The sequence below is a fragment of the Zosterops lateralis genome, assembly GCF_965231275.1.
Source record: "Zosterops lateralis genome assembly, chromosome: 29".
Lineage (NCBI taxonomy): Eukaryota > Metazoa > Chordata > Aves > Passeriformes > Zosteropidae > Zosterops > Zosterops lateralis.
The window spans coordinates 4,020,603-4,042,221 of NC_139789.1; the positions used below are offsets into that span (position 1 = coordinate 4,020,603).

General features: G+C 58.9%; 1 protein-coding gene across 1 annotated transcript in view; it reads right to left on the reverse strand.

Moving 5' to 3' along the window:
* ANO8 (anoctamin 8) overlaps positions 1–20,970 on the reverse strand; it is a gene marked incomplete at both ends in the record, with an annotated part of 28,610 nt that extends 7,640 nt beyond the window's left edge. Inside the window, 14 exons of the mRNA XM_083880063.1 lie at positions 960–1,274; positions 2,786–2,929; positions 3,177–3,251; positions 3,735–3,790; positions 3,875–4,001; positions 4,957–5,109; positions 6,179–6,361; positions 8,265–8,392; positions 10,004–10,120; positions 11,057–11,153; positions 11,862–12,000; positions 12,824–12,956; positions 15,507–15,617; positions 20,871–20,970. Of these exons, the coding sequence (XP_083736189.1) occupies positions 960–1,274; positions 2,786–2,929; positions 3,177–3,251; positions 3,735–3,790; positions 3,875–4,001; positions 4,957–5,109; positions 6,179–6,361; positions 8,265–8,392; positions 10,004–10,120; positions 11,057–11,153; positions 11,862–12,000; positions 12,824–12,956; positions 15,507–15,617; positions 20,871–20,970 (1,878 nt within the window). The remainder of the gene's footprint in view (positions 1–959; positions 1,275–2,785; positions 2,930–3,176; positions 3,252–3,734; positions 3,791–3,874; positions 4,002–4,956; positions 5,110–6,178; positions 6,362–8,264; positions 8,393–10,003; positions 10,121–11,056; positions 11,154–11,861; positions 12,001–12,823; positions 12,957–15,506; positions 15,618–20,870) is intronic.
* Positions 20,971–21,619: the final 649 nt, after the last annotated feature.

Consider the following 21,619-nt stretch of genomic DNA (forward strand, 5'->3'; position numbering starts at 1 on the left):
CATTATTGTCATTATTGTCATTATTATCATTATCATCACTACCTTCTTCAGCTTCAACCCGCAACCATCATCATCATCATCATCATCATCGTTATTATTGTCATTATCATCATTATCACCATTACCTTCTTCAGCTTCAGCCCGCAATCCAACACGCTCTCCTCTTCCAAGTCCATCATCACTATCATCATCACCATCATCATCATCATCACCATTATCATCATCATCATCATCACCATTATCATCATTATCATCATCATCATCACCATTACCTTCTTCAGCTTCAACCCGCAATCCAACACGCTCTCCTCTTCCAAGTCCATCACCATCATCATCACCATCATCATCACCGCCATCATCATCATCAATTATCACCATTACCTTCTTCAGCTTCAGCCCGCAACCATCATCATCATCATCATCATCATTATTATAATTATCATTATCCCCATTACCTTCTTCAACTTCAACCTGCAATTCAGCATGCTCTCCTCCTCCGAGTCCATCATCATCATCATCACCATCATCACCATCATCATCGCCATCATCATCATTATTATCATCATTATCATCACCAATATCACCATTACCTTCTTCAGCTTCAGCCCGCAATCCAACACGCTCTCCTCTTCCAAGTCCATCACCATCATCACCACCATCATCATTATCATTATTATCATTATCACCATTACCTTCTTCAGCTTCAGTCCGCAACCATCATCATCATTATTATTATAATTATCATTATCCCTATTACCTTCTTCAACTTCAACCTGCAGTCCAGCGTGCTCTCCTCCTCTGAGTCCACCATCACCATCATCATCATCATCGCCATCATCATCATTATTATCATCATTATCATCACCAATATCACCATTACCTTCTTCATCTTCAACCCGCAACCATCATCATCATCATCTTATTATCATTATTGTCATTATCATCATCATCCCCATTACCTTTTTCAGCTTGAGCCCGCAGTCCAGCGCGCTCTCCTCCTCCGAGTCCGACCCTCTCCTCTCTTCCTCGGCGCCGCCCTCCTCCTCCTCCTCCTCCTCGGGCACCCCGCAGCCGCCGTTCAGGCATTTCTTCCCGCCTTGGGGAGGGGGCTGCGGGGGTCTGCGGGGGGCGAGCAGGCGGAGCAGGGCCCGCCCGAGCTGCCGCACGCTCCGCCAGGTGAGCTCCCCGCGCCTCAGCCGCCGGTACAGGTGAGGCTGCGACACCTCGCGCACGTTCTGCAGGAACTGCCGCGTCAGCAGCAGCGTGGCCAGCATCTGGGGGGACACGTGGGGACACATGCCAGGCAGGGGAGGTGGCACCGGACGGGGGGTCCTCGTGGTGTGTTCTGGGGGGTCCCCCCAACCAAGAGAGGGGTTCTTGGTGGTCTTGTGGGGTTAGTGATCCTCTCTGGTGTCCCCAAAGGATCCCTGGTCCTTCTGTGGTGTCCCCACATTGACCCTGGTCCTTCTGTGGTGTCCCTGTGATGTCCCTGCACCTCCTGTGGTGTCCCCACAGTGTCCCTGGTCCTTCTGTGGTGTCCTTGATCCTCCCTGGTGTCCCCACAGGGTCCCTGCCCCTTCTGTGATGTCCCCACAGCGTCCCTGATCCTTCTGTGGTGTCCCTTTTCCTTCTGTGGTGTCCCTGTTCCTCTCTGTTGTCCCCGCATTGTCCCTGTCCCTCCTGTGGTGTCCCTGCAGGGTTCCTGAGCCTTCTGTGCTGTCCCTGCCTCTCTCTCCCCTGTCCCCACAGTGTCCTTGCTCCTCCTCTGAAGTCCCCAATTCTCTCTGGTGTCCCTGCAATGTCCCTGCCCCTCCTGTGGTGTCCCCACCCCTCCCTGTCGCCCCCACAATGTCCCCTCTCCTGTCACCTCCCTGGCCATCGCTGACCACCCCCGATGGTGACCACCCACTGCCACCCTGGGGGGGTTGGGGACACCTGTGTCCCTCCCATGTCTCCACAGTCCAGGGGAATTGGGGACACCGCTGTCCCCTGAATGTCCTTGGGGATGCCCATGGGGACACCGATGTCCCCTGGGTATCCCCGTGGCTGGGGTGGGGTTGGGGACACTGATGTCCCCCGGGTGTCCCCACGGCCGGGGATGGATGGGGACACCACTGTCCCCTGGATGTCCCCATGGCCCAGAGGGTTTGGGGACACTGATGTCCCCTGGGTGTCCCCATGGCCTCGGGGGGCGCTAGATTAGGGTTTAGGGGGTTTGGGGACACCACTGTCCCCTGTCTGTCCCCATGACCCAGAGGGATTGAGGACACCATTGTCCCCTGCCTGTCCCCATGACCCAGAGGCACTGGGGACACCGCTGTCCCCTGCCTGTCCCCATGACCCAGAGGGACTGGTGACACCAATATCCCATCTGTCCCCATGGCCCAGAGGGATTGGGGACCAATGTTCTCTGTCTGTCCCCTCAGCCATGGGGAGTTTGGGGACACCAATATCCCCTGGATGTCCCCTGGGTGTCCCCGTGGCTGGGGATGGATGGGGACACTGATGTCCCCCAGGTGTCCCCATGGCCTCAGGGGGTTAGGGTTAGGGGGTTGGGGACACCGCTGTCCCCTGCTTGTCCCCATGGCACAGAGTGTTTGGGGACACTGATATCCCCTGTCTATCCCCATGGCCCAGAGGGGTTGGGGACACTGATATCCCCTGTCTATCCCCATGGCCCAGAGGGTTTGGGGACACCACTGTCCCCTGTCTGTCCCCATGGCCCAGAGTGACTGGGGACACCACTGTCCCCACCTGTCCCCACCCCATCCCTCCCCGCTCCTACTTTGGATACTCCCAGCGTCCAGCAGGAGCGCAGGAGGCGCCTGAGGAAGATGAGGGACAGGTGGAGGTGGAGGAGGATGGAGGGGAGCAGAGCCTCCCGGAGCTGCCGCGCGAGGCTCTGCGACAGGGACAGGATGAGCAGGAGCTGCGGAAGGGACACACATGGCACACACACACACGACGACACAGAGGTGACACACAAGTGACACAGAGGTGACACCACATAGAGACCCCGCCGTGAGTCAGGCACCGCCATGCCCAGGACAGGGGTGACACTCAGGGGACACCAGGGATGGTGGTGGGGACACCCCGATGGTGACAGGGACACCCCGATGGTGGCAGGGAGGGGGGGTGAAAGGAGGTGTTGGGGACACTTTGGGGACATCCCTCACCTCCTTGAGCCGCTCCATGTCCTTGAGGTAGAATCCGATGTAGAAAAGGCTCAGGTAGGAGTTGACGAACTGGAACTGGCGGGGTGACAAAGGGCGGGGAGGGGGGTGGCACCTCGGTCACCTCGGTGTCCCCTCGGTGGTGGCAACAACTGTCCGGTTCTCTGTGTGTCCCCTCTGTGACATCTCTGGCCACTTCTGTCACCTCTGTGGCTGCCAGGACCTCTCTGTCCCCTCTGTCACCTCACCAACAGCCACTGGGACCCCTCCAGTCCCTTCCAGTGTCCCCCAGTGCCCCCAGTGTCCCCATGTCCCTGATCCTGGCGCCCAGTGCCCCCCAGTGTCCCCAGTATGCTCAGTTCCCCAGTGTCCCCAGTGTCCCCAGTGTCCCCCAGTCCTCCCAGTGTCCCCCCAGTGTCCCTCCTGTCATCCTGGCCCCCTTTAGTCCCCCAGTGTCCGCAGTCCCCAGCGTCCCTCCAATTCCCCAGTCCACCCCAGTGCCTATGTCCCCTCTGTCCACCAGTGTCCCCCAGTGTCCCCAGTGTCCCCGTGTCCCCTCACCAGGACAATTTTGATGATGAGGTGTTTCTCGTAGGCGCTCTGCAGCCGGTAATTCTCTGTGGGACACAGGGGACACTGTCAGGGCCACCCCAGGGCCACCCCAGGGCCACCCCAGGGCCACCCCGGGGTCCCCAACGCACCCATGTCGTTGAGCCACAAGGCCACCTTCTTGTAGAGCTCGTCACAGGCGGTGACAATGACGGCCAGGATGATCTTGGGCAGGAAGCGCAGGAGGCGCGGGAGCTCCGGGACACTCAGCACCAACTCCTGGGGGACACGGGGACAGGGACACGGGGATGGGGACAGGGGATGGAGACACAGGGGACAGGGATAGGGACAGGGGATGGGACAGGGATGGGGACACGGGGACAGGGATGGGGATACGGGACATGAGGACAGGGATGGGGACACAGGGACAGGGATGGGGACACGGGGACAGGGATGGGGATACGGGACATGAGGACAGGGATGGGGACACAGGGACAGGGATGGGGACACGGGGACAGGGATGGGGATACGGGACATGAGGACAGGGATGGGGACACGGGGATGGGGACATGGGGATGGAGACAGGGACACGGGGGACAGGGATGGAGACAGGGACACATAGGACAGGGATGGGGACAGGGGGACAGGGATGGGAACACAGGGGACAGGGACATGAAGGACACAGGGACACAGGGAACAGGGATGGGGACAGGGATGGGCACAGGGACACGGGATAGGGATGAGGACAGGGGGACAGGGAACAGGAACAGGGATTGGGACAGGGGACAGGGACAGGACAGGGATAAGGGACAGGGACACAGGGGACAGGGATGGGGACACAGGGATAGGGACAGGGATGGGGACAGGGATAGGAGATGGGGACAGGGACAGAGATAAGGGATAAGGGATAAGGACAGGGACAGGGGACAGGGATAGAGAGAGGGGACAGGGACAGGAATAAGGGATAAGGGATAAAGGATAAAGGATAAGGGACAGGGGATGGGGACAAGGACAGGGAATGGGGATAAGGGACAGGGGACAGAGGATGGGACAGGGTGGAAGCAGGTAAAGGGACCAGGATAAGGGACAGGGATGGGGACAGGATCAGAAACAGGATCAAGACCAGAATTAGAATCAGGGACAGACTCAATCCCAGAACCAGGAGCAGCAGCAGTGCCACTCTCCCTGTCCCCAGGAGCAGCTCCAGCCCGTCCCCGCGGGGACAGGGACACACCTGGAGCTGGAAGCAGCCCAGCATGAGGAGGAAGACGAGGATGAGGCAGGCCAGGCAGACGGGCAGGCTGACCAGGCACTGGAACAGGAGCCGCTTCCAGGGCGGGTAATAGAACTCCTCGGCGCTGGTCACCGGGCTGATCCGCTTCGTGCCCTGGTTTGGGGTGGGACGGCACCGTGGGACCCCACAGAGCCGGGCTGGGACCCCACAGAGCCAGGTGGGACCCCACAGAGCCGGGCTGGGACCCCACAGAGCCGGGCTAGGACCCCACAGAGCCAGGCTGGGACCCCACAGAGCCAGGGATCTCTCCCTGACCCCACAACTCTATGGGATCCCTCTGTAACACCACAGAGCTGGGCTGGGACCCCACAGAGCTGGGGATCCCTCCCTCTGTGATCCCACAAATCCAGGGTGAGACCCCACAGAGCTGAGGTGGGACCCCACAGAGCCAGGGTGGGACCCCATTTTCCCCCAGTCATGACCCAGAATTGGAGCTGGGACCCCGTTTCCCCTTTTCCCTGACCTAGAATTGGGGCTGGGACCAGAATTGGGGTCAGGACCCAGTTCCCTCGTGGCCCTGACCCAGAATTGGGGGTGGAACCCCACTCCCCTATCCCCTGACCCAGAATTGGGGCTGGGACCCCGTTCCCCTTTTCTCTGACCCAGAACTGGGATCAGAACCCCGTTTTCCCTATTCCCTGACCCAGAACCAGGATCAGAACCTCATTTCCCCTTTTCCCTGACCCAGAACTGTGATCAGAACCCCATTTCCCCCTGGTGCTGACCCAGAACTGGGTCCAGACCCCATTTCCCCTATTCCCTGACCCAGAACCGGGATCAGAACCCCCTTCCCCCCGGTGCTGACCCAGAACTGTGGCCAGAACCCCATTTCCCCCGGTGCTGACCCAGAACCAGGATCAGAACCCCGTTCCCCTTTTCCCTGACCCAGAACTGGGATCAGAACCCTGTTTCCAGTATTCCCTGACCCATAACCGGGCCCAGACCCCATTTCCCCTATTCCCTGACCCATAACCGGGCCCAGATCCCATTTCCCCTTTTCCCTGACCCATAACTGGGCCCAGACCCTGTTTCCCCCGGTGCTGACCCAGAACTGGGATCAGACCCCCGTTTCCCCCGGTGCTGACCCAGAACTGGGATCAGAACCCCGTTTCCCCGGTGCTGACCCATAACCGGGCCCAGACCCCGTTTCCCCGGTGCTGACCCGGAACTGTGGCCGGGGCTCCTCGATGGACTCTGCGGGGGTGTCCAGGGTCCCCCACTTGTAGGCGAACTCGGCGCCGCGGCGTTTCCACTCCTCCAGGAAGAGCGTGGCCCAGACCACGTTGAAGATGGCAAAGACCACGCAGGAGATGTCCTGGCTGGTCTGGGGGACAGACGGCACCAACTGCACCGGGGTTGGTCCCTTCCCGGCCCCAAAAGTCCCACGAAAATCCCATAAATTCAGGGTGGGGATTGCCCGAACACAGCGGGAAGGGAAGGGGTGGAGGGTGGAGGGATGGGAATTCCTCAGGGAAGGAGGGAAAGCCCAAAATGAGGGATGGAAAATCCCAAAAGAGTGGTGGGAATCCACAAGGGAGGATGGAAACCCCAATGAGGGAATTAAAACCCACAAGGAGGGATGGGAAACCCAAAAGAAGGGATGGAAAACCCCAAGGAAGGGTGAAAACCCTGTGGAGAGAATTAAGAGGGGTGAGAACCCACAAAGGAGGATGGAAACCCCAAGAAGGGAATTAAAATCCACAAGGAGGGATGGGAAAACCCAAAAGGAGGGACGGAAAACCTCAAAAGAAGGGATGGAAAACCCCAAGGAGGGAATTAAAACCCACAAAGGAGGATGGAAACCCCAAGGAGGGAGTTAAACCCAAAAATAGAGATGGAAAACCTCAAGGAAGGGTGAAAAACCCTGTGGAGAGAGGTGAAACCCCAAAAGAGGAGTGGGAACCCAAAAGGGAGGATGGAAACCCCATGAAGGGATGGAAAATGCCAAAAGGAGGGATGGAAAACCCCAAGGAAGAGTGAAAAACCCCATGGAGTGGATGGGAACCCACAAAGGAGGATGGAAACCCCAATGAGGGAATTAAAACCCACAAGGAGGGATGGGAAACCCAAAAGGAGGGAATTAAAACGCACAAGGACGGACAGAAAAGGCTCAAGAAAATTTGGAAACCCACAAGGGAGGATGAAAACCCCAAGGAACAATGAAAACCCCAAAGGAAGGATAGAAACCCTTAAGGAAGTTTGGAAACCCTCCAGGAAGGACAGAAACCCCAAAAAGGGACGAAAACTCTCCAGGAAGTTCAGAAACCCCAAAAGGCATAAAAACCCTTAAAGAAATTTGGAAACCCTCTAGGAAGTTTGGAAACCCCAAAAAGGGGCGAAAACCCTCCAAGAAGTTTGGAAACCCTCCAGGAAGTTCAGAAATCCCAAAGAAAGGACAAAAACCCTCCAGGAAGTTCATAAACCCCAAAAAAAGGGACGAAAATCCTCCAAGAAGCTCGGAAACCCCAAGGAATGACAAAAACCCTCCAGGAAGTTCAGAAACCTCAAAAAAATAACAAAAACGCTCCAGGAAGTTCAAAAACCCCAAAAAATTACAAAAACCCTCCAGGAAGTTCAGAAACCCCAAAAAGGGATGAAAATCCTCCAAGAAGTTTGGAAACCCCAAGGAATGATGGAAACCCCAAAGAAAGGATGGAAACCCTTAAGAAAATCTGGAAACCCTCCACCAACTTCAGAAACCCCAAGGAACAACAAAACCCCCAAAAGGGATTAAAACCCTTAAGGAGTTTGGAAACCCTTCAGGAAGTTCAGAAACCCCAAAATGGGATGAAAACCCTTCCAGGAAGGTTGGAAACCCCAAAAGGGACAAAAACTCTCCAGGAAGTTCAGAAACCCTCCAAAAAACAGACAAAAAAACCTCCAGGAAGTTCATAAACCCCAAAAAGGGGCGAAAACCCCCCAGGGAGTTCAAAAGTCCCAAAAAGGAACAGAAACCCTTCAGGAAGTTCAGAAACCCCAAAAAGGGATGAAAACCCTCCAGAAAGTTTGGAAACCCCCCAGGAAGTTTGGAAACCCCAAAAAGGGATGAAAACCCTTAAGGAAGTTCAGAAACCCCAAAAACGGATAAAAACCCTCCAGGAAGTTTGGAAACCCCAAAAAGAGGTGAAACTCCCCAGGAAGTTCAGAAACCCCAAAAAGAGACGAAAACCCTCTGGGAAGTTCAGAAACCCCAAGAAGAGACAAAAACCCCCCAGGAATTTGGGGAGCCGTGACCCCGCGGCGCTCACCGGGTCGCTGTCGGTGAAGGTGTAGAGGATGGAGCCGAAGACGGCCGGGTACACCATGGCCGAGGTGTAGAACCCCAACCAGGCAAAGTACATGGCGATCTTCACCCCAAAATAGTCACAGATCTCGTCTGGGGGGGGCAACAGGGGGTGTCAGCAGGGCCAGGGCCCCCAAAAACCCCGCTGGGGTCACCCCAAACCCTCTGGGAGCACAAAACCCCCGCTGGGAACACCCCAAAGCTTCTGCAAACCCAAAAACCCCACTGGAGTTGCCCCAAAGCTTCTGGGATTCCAAAAACCCTGCTGGAGTTGCCCCAAACTCTCTGGGACCCCAAAAACCCTGCTGGGAATACCCCAAATTTCACTGAGGGACCCCAAAAACCCCGCTGGGAACACCTCAAAACCTCTGGAATCCCAAAAACACCACTGGAGTCACCCCAAACCCTCTGAGATCCCAAAAACCCCACTGGGAACACCCCAAAGCTTCTGGGACCCCAAACACCCCACTGGGGTCACCCCAAACCCTCTGGGAGCCCAAAAACACCACTGGAGTCACCCAAGGGATGTTGGTGGGGCCGGGATCCCAAAAACCCCATTAGAGTCATCCCAAACCCTCTGGGACCCCAGAACTTCTCTGGGGTCACCCCAAAAACCCCACTGGGAACGTCCCAAAGCTTCTGGGATCCCAAAACCCCACTGGGATCACCCGGAATCTCACCAAGGGACTGGGACCCCAAAAACTCCACTGGAGTCACCCCAAAGTTTCTGGGATCCCAAAAACCCCACTGGGAACACCCCGAACCCTCTGAGACCCCAAAAACCCCATTGGGGTCACCCCAAAGCTTCTGAGACCCCAAAAACCCCGCTGGGAACACCCCAAAGCTTCTGAGACCCCAAAAACCCCATTGGGGTCACCCCAAAGTTTCTGAGACCCCAAAAACCCCGCTGGGAACACCCCGAACCCTCTGGGAGCCCAAAAACCCTGCGGGGAACACCCCAAATCCTCTGGGACCTCAAAGACCCCGCTGGAGTTAACCCAAACCTACTGGGACCCCCAAACCACCCTGGGGTGACCCCAAACCCCACGGGGTGACCCTAAACTCTGTGGGGTGACCCCAAACCCTGCAGGCTGACCCCAAATCCCTGTGGTGACCCCAAACCCCCCACAGTGATCCCAAATCCCCCTTCAGTGACCCCAAACCGGCAGGGACTCCCCAAATCATCCCAAGGGTGACCCCAAACCCTCTGCGGTGACCCCAACCCCCCCCAGGGTGACCCCAAATCCCCTGGGGTGACCTGAAACCCCCCCAGGGTGACCCCAAACCCTCCAGGGTGACCCCAAATCCCCCGGGGTGACCCCAACGCCCCCCCAGGGTGACCCCAAACTCTGTGGGGTGACCCCAAATCTCACCCAGGGGCTGGGCCTCGCACACCACTCTGGGGTGACCCCAAAGCCCCCCGGGGTGACCCCAAATCCTCAGGAACACCCCAAATCTCACCCAGGGGCTGGGCCTCGCACACCGCCCTGGGGTGACCCCAAACCCTGTGGGGTGACCCCAAATCTCACCCAGGGGCTGGGCCTCGCACACCGCCCTGGGGTGACCCCAAACCCCCGGGGTGACCCCACACCCTGTGGGGTGACCCCAAATCTCACCCAGGGGCTGGGCCTCGCACACCGCCCTGGGGTTACCCCAAACCCCCCCGGGGTGACCCCAAATCCTCAGGAACACCCCAAAGCTCACCCAGGGGCTGGGCCTCGCACACCGCCTGCACCCAGGACTTCATCAGGCGCTTGAGGATTCTCTGCTCGTGCAGCGGGAAGAGCTGCTGGATCACCCCCCGGGCGGCCAGCTCCGGGACTGTGGGGACATGGGGACACGGGGACACCGGTCAGGGACACGGGGACATGGGGACATCGCCATGGGATCCCCACTGCCACCTCTGGGATCCCCACTGCCACCTCTGGGAACACCACTGCCACCCTAAATGGGTGTAGGGATGGGGACATGGGGTCAGGGACATGAGGTCAGGGACATGGGGACATGGTTAGGGGGTCCCCACTGCCATCCCACATGGCCCCAGCACGGTGGGAGCAATGACAGGGACAATGGGGACAGTGGGGACAGTGGGGGCATCGTCATGGGAACCCCACTGTCACCCCTGGGATCCCACTGCCACCCCACAAGGGTGTAGGAATGGGGACATGGGGTCAGGGACAATAGGGACAGTGGGGACACGGGGTCAGAGACACGGGGACAGGGTTGTGGGAACCCCACTGCCACCCCTGGGATCCCCATGCCACTCCACATGGCCCCAGTGTGGTGGGAGCAGGGGCAGGGACAGTGGGGACAATGGGGACAATGGGGACAGTGGGGACAGTGGGGACATGGCATGTGGGAGCTCTGTGCCCTTCATCACCCCACAATGGCTGTGCCACCATTTGCCACCAGGTGCCCCCAGGTGTCATGGCATTGCCACCGGATGCCATGGCAGTGCCACCAGCTGTCACCAGGTGTCCTGCCGGCACCACCAGATGCTATGCCAGTGACACCAGGTGCCATGGTAGTGCCAGCAGCTGCCAGCAGATGTCATGGCAGTGCAGATGGTTGTCATGACAGTGCCACCAGGTGTCACCAGGGCGCCATGGCAGTGCCACCAGGTGCCAGTGGGTGCCAGCACATGTCATGGCAGTGTCATGGGGTGTCATGACAGTGCCACTGGGTGCCATGGCAGTGCCAGCAGGTGCCACCAGATGCCATGGCAGTGTCACCAGGTGCCCCAGGTGTCACACTCACTGATGGGCTGTCCCTCCAGGAAGTGGATGTTGTGCAGGGACTCGCCCTGCTTGGCCCGCAGGTTCTCCAGCCAGTACCGGATGATGTTCTGCCGCTCCTGCAGGTGACAGTGACATCGGCCCTGTCCCCTCCCTGTGCTGTCACCTTCCTGTGCTGTCACCTTCTTGTGCTGTCACCTTCCTGTGCTGTCACCTCCCTGCACTGTCACCCTTCTGCCCTGTCACCTCCCTGCCCTGTCACCTCCTTGCCCTGTCACCTCCCTGGCCCACCTTGTCCCCAGCGCCAGGGGTGGCTGGATCCTCACCCAGCCTCCCCATAACCCCATATCTCCATATTCTCATAACCCCATATCGCCATATCCCATATCCCTGTATCCCATATCCCCATATCTCATGTCCCATATACCATACCCCAGACCCCAGATCTGTGAGGTGAAGAGCTTGTTTTCAATGTTCTGTAACCCACACCCCAAATCCCTGTATTCCATAACCCAAATCCCATCTCCCACATCCTGTATCCCATATCCCACACCCCAGACCTGTGATGTGAAGAAGAAGAGCTCATTCTTGATGTTCTCGTAGATGTAATCCTCTCATACCCCATACCCCAAATCCCTGTATCCCATATCCCATATCCCACACCCCACAACCCATACCCCAAACCCCACAGACCTGTGACGTGAAGAAGAAGAGCTTGTTCTCGATGTTCTCATAGATGTAATCCTCCCATAACCCATATATCATAACCCACACCCCACGCTCTGTACCCCATATCCCATATCCCCCATATCCCAAATCCCACAGACCTGTGATGTGAAGAAGAAGAGCTCGTTCTCGATGTTCTCATAGATGTAATCCTCCTCACACGAGAAGCTCCTCATGCCGCCCCCAAACTCGGCCTTCACCGGCTTCCGCAGCCCGATCTCGTCCGCCCCGCGCAGCAAACTGGGGACACGGGGGGGAGACATTGGGGACAGTGTTGGGGACACGCTGGGGACAGCCTGGGGACATGCTGGGGACAGCCTGGGGACAGCCTGGGACACCCTGGGGACAGCATTGGGGACACCTTGGGGACACCTTGGGGACAGCCTGGGGACACCCTGGGGACACCCTGGGGACACCCTGAAGACACTCTGGGGACATCCTAGGGACAGCATTGGAGACACAGTGGGGACACCTTGGGGACACCCTGGGGACAGTGTTGGGGACCCATTGGGGACACGTTGGGAACACCCTGGGGACACCCTGGGGACACCTTGGGGACACCTTGGGGACACCCTGGGGACACTCTGAGGACAGCCTGAGGACACATTGGGGACACATTGGGGACAGCATTGGGGACAGCATGGGGACACTCTGAGGACACCCCGGGGACACCCTGGGGACACTCTGAGGACAGCCTGGGGACAGCCCAGGGACACCCTGGGGACAGCCTGGGGACAGCCCAGGGACACCCCGGGGACACCCTGAGGACACTCTGAGGACACACTGGGGACACCCTGAGAACACCCTGGGGACACCCTGGGGACACCCTGGGGACACACTGGGGACAGCGTTGGGGACACCCTGAGGACAGCCTGGGGACAGTGTTGGGGACACATTGGGGACAGCATTGGGGACACCCTGGGGACACCTTGGGGACACCCTGGGGACACCCTGGGGACAGTGTTGGGTACATATTGGGGACAGCATTGGGGACAGCCTGAGGACACCCTGGGGACACCCTGGGGACACCCCATGGACACCTGGGGACACCCCGGGGACACACCTCTCGTAAGTGGCGGTGACGAAGAAGGCGTAGACGCGCGTGTGCTTGTGGTGCCGCACCTGCACGATGAGCTCGGGGATGCCCAGGCGGATGTGGTTCAGCAGCCACAGCAGCGTGTGGTCATCTGTGGTGTCTGTGGGGTGGGTGGAGGGGTCAGTGTGCTGCCGTGTGGGCCTCAGACCTGTCCCCAGACCCCTAGGTGGGCCTCAGATTGTCCCCAGTCACCTATGTGGGCCTCAGATTGTCCCCAGTCACCTACGTGTCCCTCATCCCTGTCCCCAACCCTCCACATGTCCCCTCATTCTGGTCCTCACCCATCCCCATGTCCCTCATCCTGGTGCCATGTTGTCCATCCCAGTCCTCATCCACCATGTGTCCCTCAGCCCTGTCCCCAGCCCTCCACATGTCCCCTCATCCTGGTGTTCATCCATTCCTGTGTCACTCATCCCTGTCCCCAGCCTGTCACATGGGCCTCAGCCCTGTCCCCAACCCACCATGTGTCCCTCATCCTGGTCACCAGCCCTCCACGTGTGTCTTATGCTGGTCCTCATCCATCCCTGTGTCCCTCAGCCCTGTCTCCAGCCTACCACATGTCCCTCATCCCTGTCCCCAGCCCACTAAGTGTTCCTCATCCTGGTCCTCATCCTGCCAGGTGTCCCTCATTCTGGTCTCCATCCATTCCCATGTCCCTCATCCCAATCCCCAGCCCGTCATGTGTCCCTCATCCCGGTTCTTATCCCACCATGTGTCCTCATCCCTGTCCCCAACCTGCCACCTGTCCCTCATCCCTGTCCCCAGCTCTCCACATGTCCCCTCATCCTGGTGTTCATCCATCCCTGTGTCCCTCATCCCTGTCCCCAGCCTGCCACGTGTCCCTCAGCCCTGTCCCCAATCCCCTACATGGCCCTCAGCCCTGTCCCCAGCCCACCATGTGTCCCTCATGCCAGTCCTCATCCTGCCACATGTCCCCTCATCCTGGTCCTCATCCCATCATGTGTCTTCATCCTTGTCCCCAGCCTGCCACATGTCCCTCAAACCTGTCCCCAGCCTGCCACGTGGGCCTCAGCCCTGTCCCCAATCCCATATGTGTCCCTCATCCCTGTCTCCAGCCTGCCACATGTCCCTCATCCTGGTCTCCATCCATCCCCATGTCCCTCATGTCAGTCCTCATCCCACCATGTGTCCCTCATCCCTGTCCCCAGCCTGCCACATGGGCCTGAGCCCTGTCCCCAGTCCCCTATGTGTCCCTCATCCCACCACGTGTCTCTCATCCCAGTTCCCATCCACCCCCATGTCCCTCATCCTGGTGCCCGGCCGGCCTCATGTCCCTCACCCCAGTCCTTCATCCTATTGAGTGTCCCCTATCCTGGTCCTCATCCTGCCACCTGTCCCTCACCCCAGCCCCAGCCCTCGTGGTGTCCCTCATCCTGGTCCTCATCCATTCCTGTGTCCCTCATCCCGGTCCCCATCCCTCCACCTGTCCCTCACCCCAGTCCCCAGCCCACTACGTGTCCATCATCCCTGTTCCCAGCCCTCCACACATCCCTTTCTCTTCCCACATTCCTCATTCTTCCCAACATCCCACGTCCCCATCCCTCCTGACATCTCATGTCCCTCCCGACATCCCACATCTTTTCCCAATCCCACATCTCTTCCCAATCCCAAATCCCCCATCCCTGGCCCTCCCCATGATCCCCACCCTCTCCTGCCCCAGCTATCCCAGATTTTCCTGGGCACATCCCTATCCTGGTTTTCCTGTTCAACATCCCAATCCCAGTTTTTCTGGGCCCATACCAATCCCAGTTTTCCTGGGCCCATCCCATCCTGATCCTGGATTCCCCAGGCACATCCCTACTCTGCTTTTCCTGGCCACATCCCATCCCCATCCCGGTTTTCCTGGCCACATCCCAATCCTGGATTCCCAGGCCACATCCCATCCCCATCCCGGTTTTCCTGGCCACATCCCATCCCAGTTTTCCCGGGCCCATCCCAATCCCGTTTTTTCCAGCCACCTCCCATCCCTGTTTTCCTGGGCCCACATCCCATCCCCATCCTAATTTTCCCGGCTCCACCTCATCCCCATCCTGGATTCCCAGGCCACATCCCATCCCCATCCTGGTTTTCCCAGGCCCATTCCAATCCTGGATTTCCCGGGCACAGCCCATCCCAATCCCAGTTTTCCTGGCCATATCCCATCCCCATCCCAGTTTTCCCGGGCTCATCCCAATCCTGGTTTTTCTGGTCCTACCCCATCCCGGTTTTCCTGAGCCACATCCCAATCCCAATCCTGATTTTCCCGGTCACATCCCTATCCCGATCCCGGATTCCCCGGGTATATCCCTATCCCAGTTTTCCCGATGACATCCCATCCCAATCCTGGATTCCCAGGCCACATCCCATCCCCATCCCGGTTTTCCTGGCCACATCCCATCCCAGTTTTCCGAGGCCCATCCCAATCCCGTTTTTTCCAGCCACCTCCCATCCCCATCCCTGTTTTCCCGGGCCCACATCCCATCCCCATCCCGGTTTTCCTGCCCACATCCTAATCCTGGTTTTCCCAGCCACATCCCATCCCCAATCCCAGTTTTCCTGGGCCCATCCCCATCCCGGATTCCCCGGTCACATCCCAATCCCGTTTTTCCCGGCCCCACCCCATCCCCATCCCGTTTTTCCCGTTCCCTACCCGGGAATGTCATGAGCACATCGCAGTTCTCGGTGGGCACCGTTTTCATCCAGGCCTTGTGGGACATGATGTAACGCCCGGCCTGGAGCAGCCGCTTCCCGAAGAGTTTATCTGCCGGGGGGAGGCCGGGAAAGGATCAAAATCCACGGGAAAAAAATCAAAATCCCTGGGAAAAAGGATCAAAATCCCCGGAAAAACGGATCCCAAACCGCCCAAGAGTCCCTGGATGGTCCCCAGATGTCCCCAAGCCGGCAGTGGCACAGGTGTCACCTCCCCAGCATCAGATTTTTCCCCAAAAATTGGCCCCAAAAGATGCAGGGGGGAGCCCCAGAGGTGGCCCCGAATGTCCCCAAAAATCTGTCACCTCCCTCCCGGCTGCCCCTGGGGAGGGATGGAAAAAAACAGGAAAAAATTATTTAAAAATCGGGATAAGGATGGAAAAAGCGCAGGGAAAATAAATAAATAAAAAAAAAATAGAATAAAAATCAGCCGGTCTCCATGGAAACCCAGCGAGGCCCCCGCGCCGCCGCGCCAGGGTGGGATGGGGACAGTCCCCAAAAGAGGGTGGCACCGAGGAAGGGACACTTGTCGCCGTGTCTGGTGTCCCCAAGGTGGCTCCAGGGGTGGGTGGGGACAGAGAGCATCCCCCCTCCCAAAAAAAAACCCCAAAAACCCACCCAGAGCTGGCAGGGAGGGAGGGATGAGGGGTCCCAGATGGAGGGGGGGACCCCATTTGTCGCTTCCCTGCCTCAGTTTCCCCCGGTGCCTCAGTTTCCCCCGGTGCCTCAGTTTCCCCCCATGCCTCAGTTTCCCTTGGTGCCTCAGTTTCCCTCCATGCCTCAGTTTCCCCTCCTGCCTCAGTTTCCCCTCCTGCCTCAGTTTCCCCCCGTGCCTCAGTTTCCCCCCGTGCCTCAGTTTCCCTTGGTGCCTCAGTGTCCCCTGGTGCCTCAGTTTCCCCCGGTGCCTCAGTTTCCCCTGGTGCCTCAGTTTCCCCCCGTGCCTCAGTTTCCCCTGGTGCCTCAGTTTCCCCCCGTGTTTCCCAGCTCGCCCGGGGATGTCGCAGCCTCCGCCCCAGGGCTGGGAAGGGCTCGGGGTGCCGGGAAAACAGGAAATGCCGGAGCTGCCGATGCCGGGGATTGCACCCCAAAATCCAAGGAAAAATAAAAATAAAAAAAATCCCTGCTGAGACCCCGCAAACTCAGCGCCGCGATGGGCCCTGAAAGGCCGCGCTGTCCCCGAGCCGGGGGTGGCACTTGGGGACAGGGCCAGGCTGCCAGGGTGACTGCCAGGGTGACTGCCAGGGTGACAGGGTGACAGCCACCCCCGCGGTGGCACCGGCCAGGCAGGCTGGGCATGGCTGTGTCCGGCTATGGGGTGTGGGGTGTTGAGATTTAGGGGTGTGGGGTGTTGGGGTGCTGGGGTGTCAGGGTTTTGAGGTGCCAGGGTGTTGAGATTTAGGGGTGTCAGAGTGTTGGGGTACAGGGGTGCCGGGGTATTGGGGTGCTGGAGGGTCAGGGTATCGGGGTGCAGGGTGTTGAGATAGGGATGTGGGGTACTGGGGTGTGGGGTACTGGGGTGCCAGGGTGTTGGGGTACTCGAGTGTTGGGGTGCTGCAGTGTCAGGGTTTTGGGGTGTTGGGGTACTGGGGTGCCAGTGTGTTGGAGTGTTAGGGTGCAGGGGTGTTGGGGTGCCAGGGTGCTGGAGTTTTGGGGTGTGGGGTGTTGGGCTGCTGGTTGTTGGAGTGCCAGTGTGTTGAGGTGTCAGGGTGTGGGGTACTGGGGTGTGGGGGTACAGGGGTGCTGGGGTATTGGGGTGCTGGAGGGTCAGGGTGTCAGGGTGTTGGGGTGTTGGGTGTTGAGATTTAGGGGTGTGGGGTGTTGGGGTGTGGGGTACTGGTGTGGCAGGGTGTGGGGTACTGGGGTGTGGGGGTACAGGGGTGCTGGGGTATTGGGGTGCTGGAGGGTCAGGGTGTCAGGGTGTTAGGGTGTTGGGGTGCCAGGGTGTTGAGATTTAGGGGTGCTGGGTGTTGGGGTGCTGGAGGGTCAGGGTGTTGAGATTTAGGGGTGCTGGCTGTTGGGGTGCCGGGTATGAGGTGTTGGGGTGCGGGGTGTTGAGATTTAGGGATGTTGGGGTGCTGGAGTGGGGTGCTGCGTGTTGGCGTGCCTGGGTGTTGGGGTGCCGGAGTGTTGGGGTACCAGGGTGTGAGGTCCTGGAGTGCTGGGGTGTCAGGGTGTTGAGATTTAGGGGTGCTTGGGTGTGGGGTCGCCAGAGTGTTGGGATGCTGAGGTATCAGGGTGTTGGGTGCCAGGGTGCTGAGGTGTGCCAGGGTATTGGGGTGTCAGGGTGTTGGGGTGCTGGATGTTGGGGTGCCAGGGCGTGGGGATGGCAGAGTATCAGGGTGTTGGGGTGTCAGGGTGTTGGGGTGCTGGATGTTGAGGTGTCAGGTTGCTGAGGTGTTGGGGTGCCAGGGTGTTAAGATGCCAGGGTATCAGAGTTTTGGGGGGCCAGAGTGTTGGGATAACAGAGTGCAGGGCTCTCAGGGTGCTGAGGTATCGGGGTGCCATGGTGCCAGGGTGTGGGGGTATCAGGATCTGGGGTGCTGAGGTGTTGGGGAATCGGGATGTTGGGGTGCAGGGTTAGCAGGGTGCTGAGGGGTTGGGGTGTAAGGGTGCCAGGGTATCAGGGTGCAGGGGTACCTGGGTGTTGTGGTATCAGAGTGTTGGGGTGCCAGGGTGTTGGGGTGCAGGAGTAACTGGATATTGGGGTATCAGGGTGTTGTGGTGCTGGGGTGTTGAGGTGTTGGGTGCCAGGGTGCTGGTGTTTAGGGTGTCAGTGTTTAGGGTGCCGGGCCGTTGGGATATCAGGCTACCAGGCTGTGACGGTGCTAGCATTTAGGGTGCCAAAGTTTTAGGGTGCCAAGCTGTTAGGGTGCCAGGGTTTTAGGGTGCCAGGCCATTAGGATATAAACCTGTGGCACTACTACGGTCTCAGAGTTGTAGGGTGCCAGTGTTTTAGGGTGCCAGGCCATTGGGATATCAGGGTGCCAGGCTGTTAGGGTGCCAATGTTTTAGGGTGCCAGAGTTTTAGGGTGCCAAAGTTTTAAGGTGTTTTAGGGTGCCAGGCCATTGGGATATCCAGCTCTGGGGCTGCCAGGGTGCCAGGCCATTGGGATATCAGGCTGCCAGGGTGTTAGGGTGACAGAGTTTTAGGGTGCCAGTGTTTTAGGGTCCCAGGCTGTTAGGGTGCCAGTGTTTAGGGTGCCAGGCCATTAGGATATCAGCCTGTGGCACTACCAGGGTCCCAGAGTTTTAGGGTGCCAGTGTTTTAAGCTCCCAGGCTGTTTAGGGTGCCAAAGTTTTAGGGTGTCAGTGTTTAGGGTACCAGGCCATTGGGATATCAGGCTGCCAGGCTGTGAGGGTGCCAGTATTTAAGGGTGCCAAAGTTTTAGGGTGTCAATGTTTAGGGTGCCAGGCCATTAGGATATCAGGCTCTGGGCCTGCCAGGGTGTCAGAGTTTTAGGGTGTTTTAGGGTGCCAGGCCATTGGGATATCAGACTCTGGGGCCACCAGGGTGCCAGGCTTTTAGGGTGCCAGAGTTTTAGGGTGCCAGTGTTTAGGGTGTCAGTGTTTTAGGGTGTTTTAGAGTGCCAGGCCATTGGGATATCAGGCTCTGGGGCTATCAGGGTGCCAGTGTTTAGGGTGTCAATGTTTTAGGGTATTTTAGGGCACCAGGCCATTGGGATATCAGGCTCTGGGGCTGCCAGGGTGCCAGAGTTTAAGGGTGTCAGTTTTTTAGGGTGCCAGGCCATGGGGATATCAGCCTCCAGGCCCACCAGTGTCCCCTCTGGGCACAGGCCCTGGCGGGGCGGTGACAGTGGCGGTGCCACCCTGGCGGGGCCACCCTTGGCCGGGTGACACGGAGGGCTGAGCTCACCCGCCCTGCATTATTTATGTCACCCGCAGGGCCCGGACAGCGGCGACACTGCCACCCTCCTGTGCCACCCTGGGGGGACACAAACCCAGGGACAGGCAGGGGGATTTTCCTGCCCAAGGTCATGGAAAAAATAAAAATAAAAGGGGGATCCCCAAATCCTCTAAGCTGGTTGGGGTGACACCACCCTTCACCCCACTCTGTCCCCTCCCAACACGCGGTGCCACCACCAGAGTGGCACTAAAGGCTCGGCTGTCGCTGTCCCCTCTTGTCCCCGTTTGTCACCTTGGCATCCCGGGCTAAGGTCACCGGAGCTGCGGCGTGGCGGGGACAGCCCTGGGGGACCCAGAGGGGGGGGACACAAATTGGGTCACCCACCCCCAGCCAGGAGTGACACTCTCGGTGACACAGAAGCCACCAGGAGTGACACTCTCGGCGACACAGAAGCCACCAGGCCCAATCAGGGGATGTCACCTGGCCCAGTGTGTGGAGGGGGGGACCCCCAGCGACAACGTGGGGACAAGCGACACAAAGGCTGAGAGCTGTGTCCTGCTGGGGTGGGGTGGGGTGGGGGGGACACACAGGGCTGGACAAACCCAAAAACACCGTCCTGAGTTTGGGGTGGGGGGTGACACGGGGAGCTTCCAATACAACCCCTGGGCGGGGGATGGGAAACACAACACAACAACAACAACAACAAAAATCAACCGCGACCACCAGAAAAGTCCTGGTACCGGGTGGGGTGGGGGGGATGCTCAGAACACCCCCCAAAAATCCTCCCCCAACCTTAAAGAACCGCATCCCAGAGGCTCAGAACACCCCAAAAATCCTCCCAGCCCTAAAGAACCGCATCCTGGGTGCTCAGAACACCCCCCAAAAAAAACCCCAGCCCAGATGCTCAGAACATCCCCAAAATCCTCCCAGCCCTAAAGAACCGCATCCTGGAGGCTCAGAACGCCCCCAAAATCCCCCCAGCCTTAAAGAACCGCATCCCGGATGCTCAGAACACCCCCAACGCTAAAGAACTGCATCCCAGATGCTCAATATCCCCCAACCCTAAAGAACCGCATCCTAGACGCTCAGAACACCCCCCAAAAAAATCCCAGCCCTAAAGAACCGCATCCCGGATGCTCAGAACACCCCAAAATCCTCCCCAGCCCTAAAAACCGCATCCCAGATGCTCAGAACACCCCCAAAACCTCCCAACCCTAAAGAACCGCATCCCAGATGCTCAGAACACCCCCCAAAAAAACCCCCAGCCCGGATGCTCAGAACACACCCCAAAACCCTCCCCAACCCTAAAAAACCGCATCACCGCAGAGCCGCATCCTGATCCCCCCCTGCCGCTCCCTCCTCTCCAGCATTTCCCGGTTCTCCCGCAATCCCAAAACCCCAAAATCCCGGCCCGGTTTTCCCCGGTTCTCTCCCCGGTACCCAAGACTCCGGTGGGAGCCGGCGGTTCTGTTCTCTCCTCGGCGGGCGGGCCCCGCCGGCAGCGCTCGGGCTCCTGAGCTGCGGCCGCCGGCTCGGGCATGGTGCGGGGGGCCGGGGCATGGGGACCGCCACCACCGCCGGGGGGTCACCGCCGCCACCGCCGGGGTGTCACCGCCGCCACCGCCGGGGGGTCACCGCCACCACCGCCAGGGTGTCACCGCCGCCACCGCCAGGGTGTCACCAGCTCCGGTGGTGGCGGCAGGGAAAGGGAGGGGACAAAGGGAGGTGGTGGATGGGAGAGGAGGGATGTGTTTGTCTCTCTCTGTCTCTAAAGGAGATGCCGGCCCCTTTAATGCTCTGGTGGGCCGCCTTCTCCTTCCTCAGCGCCGGCCACGCGTGTCCGGCCGCGCCCCCCGTGGGGTGGGGGTGGGGGGGGGGGGTGTGGTGATAGCGGTGTGACCCCCCCGTGATGTCACACGTGTCACCGATATCCCCCTGGTCTTGTATCCCCACCCCTCTCGTTGTTATGTGTTGTCGTGATCCCCCTGTGATGTCACCTTTGTCCCCAAAATCCCCCTCCCTTTATAACTCCACCCCTCCCCTTGCTCTATGTGTCCCCATTGTTGTCCCCAAGTGTCCCCAAAATCCCCCTCCCCACTCTCCTCATTGCTCTGTGTGTTGTCCTGACCCCCCCAGTGATGTCACCCTTGTCCCCAAAATCCCCCTCCCCATATCTCCCCACCCCTCTC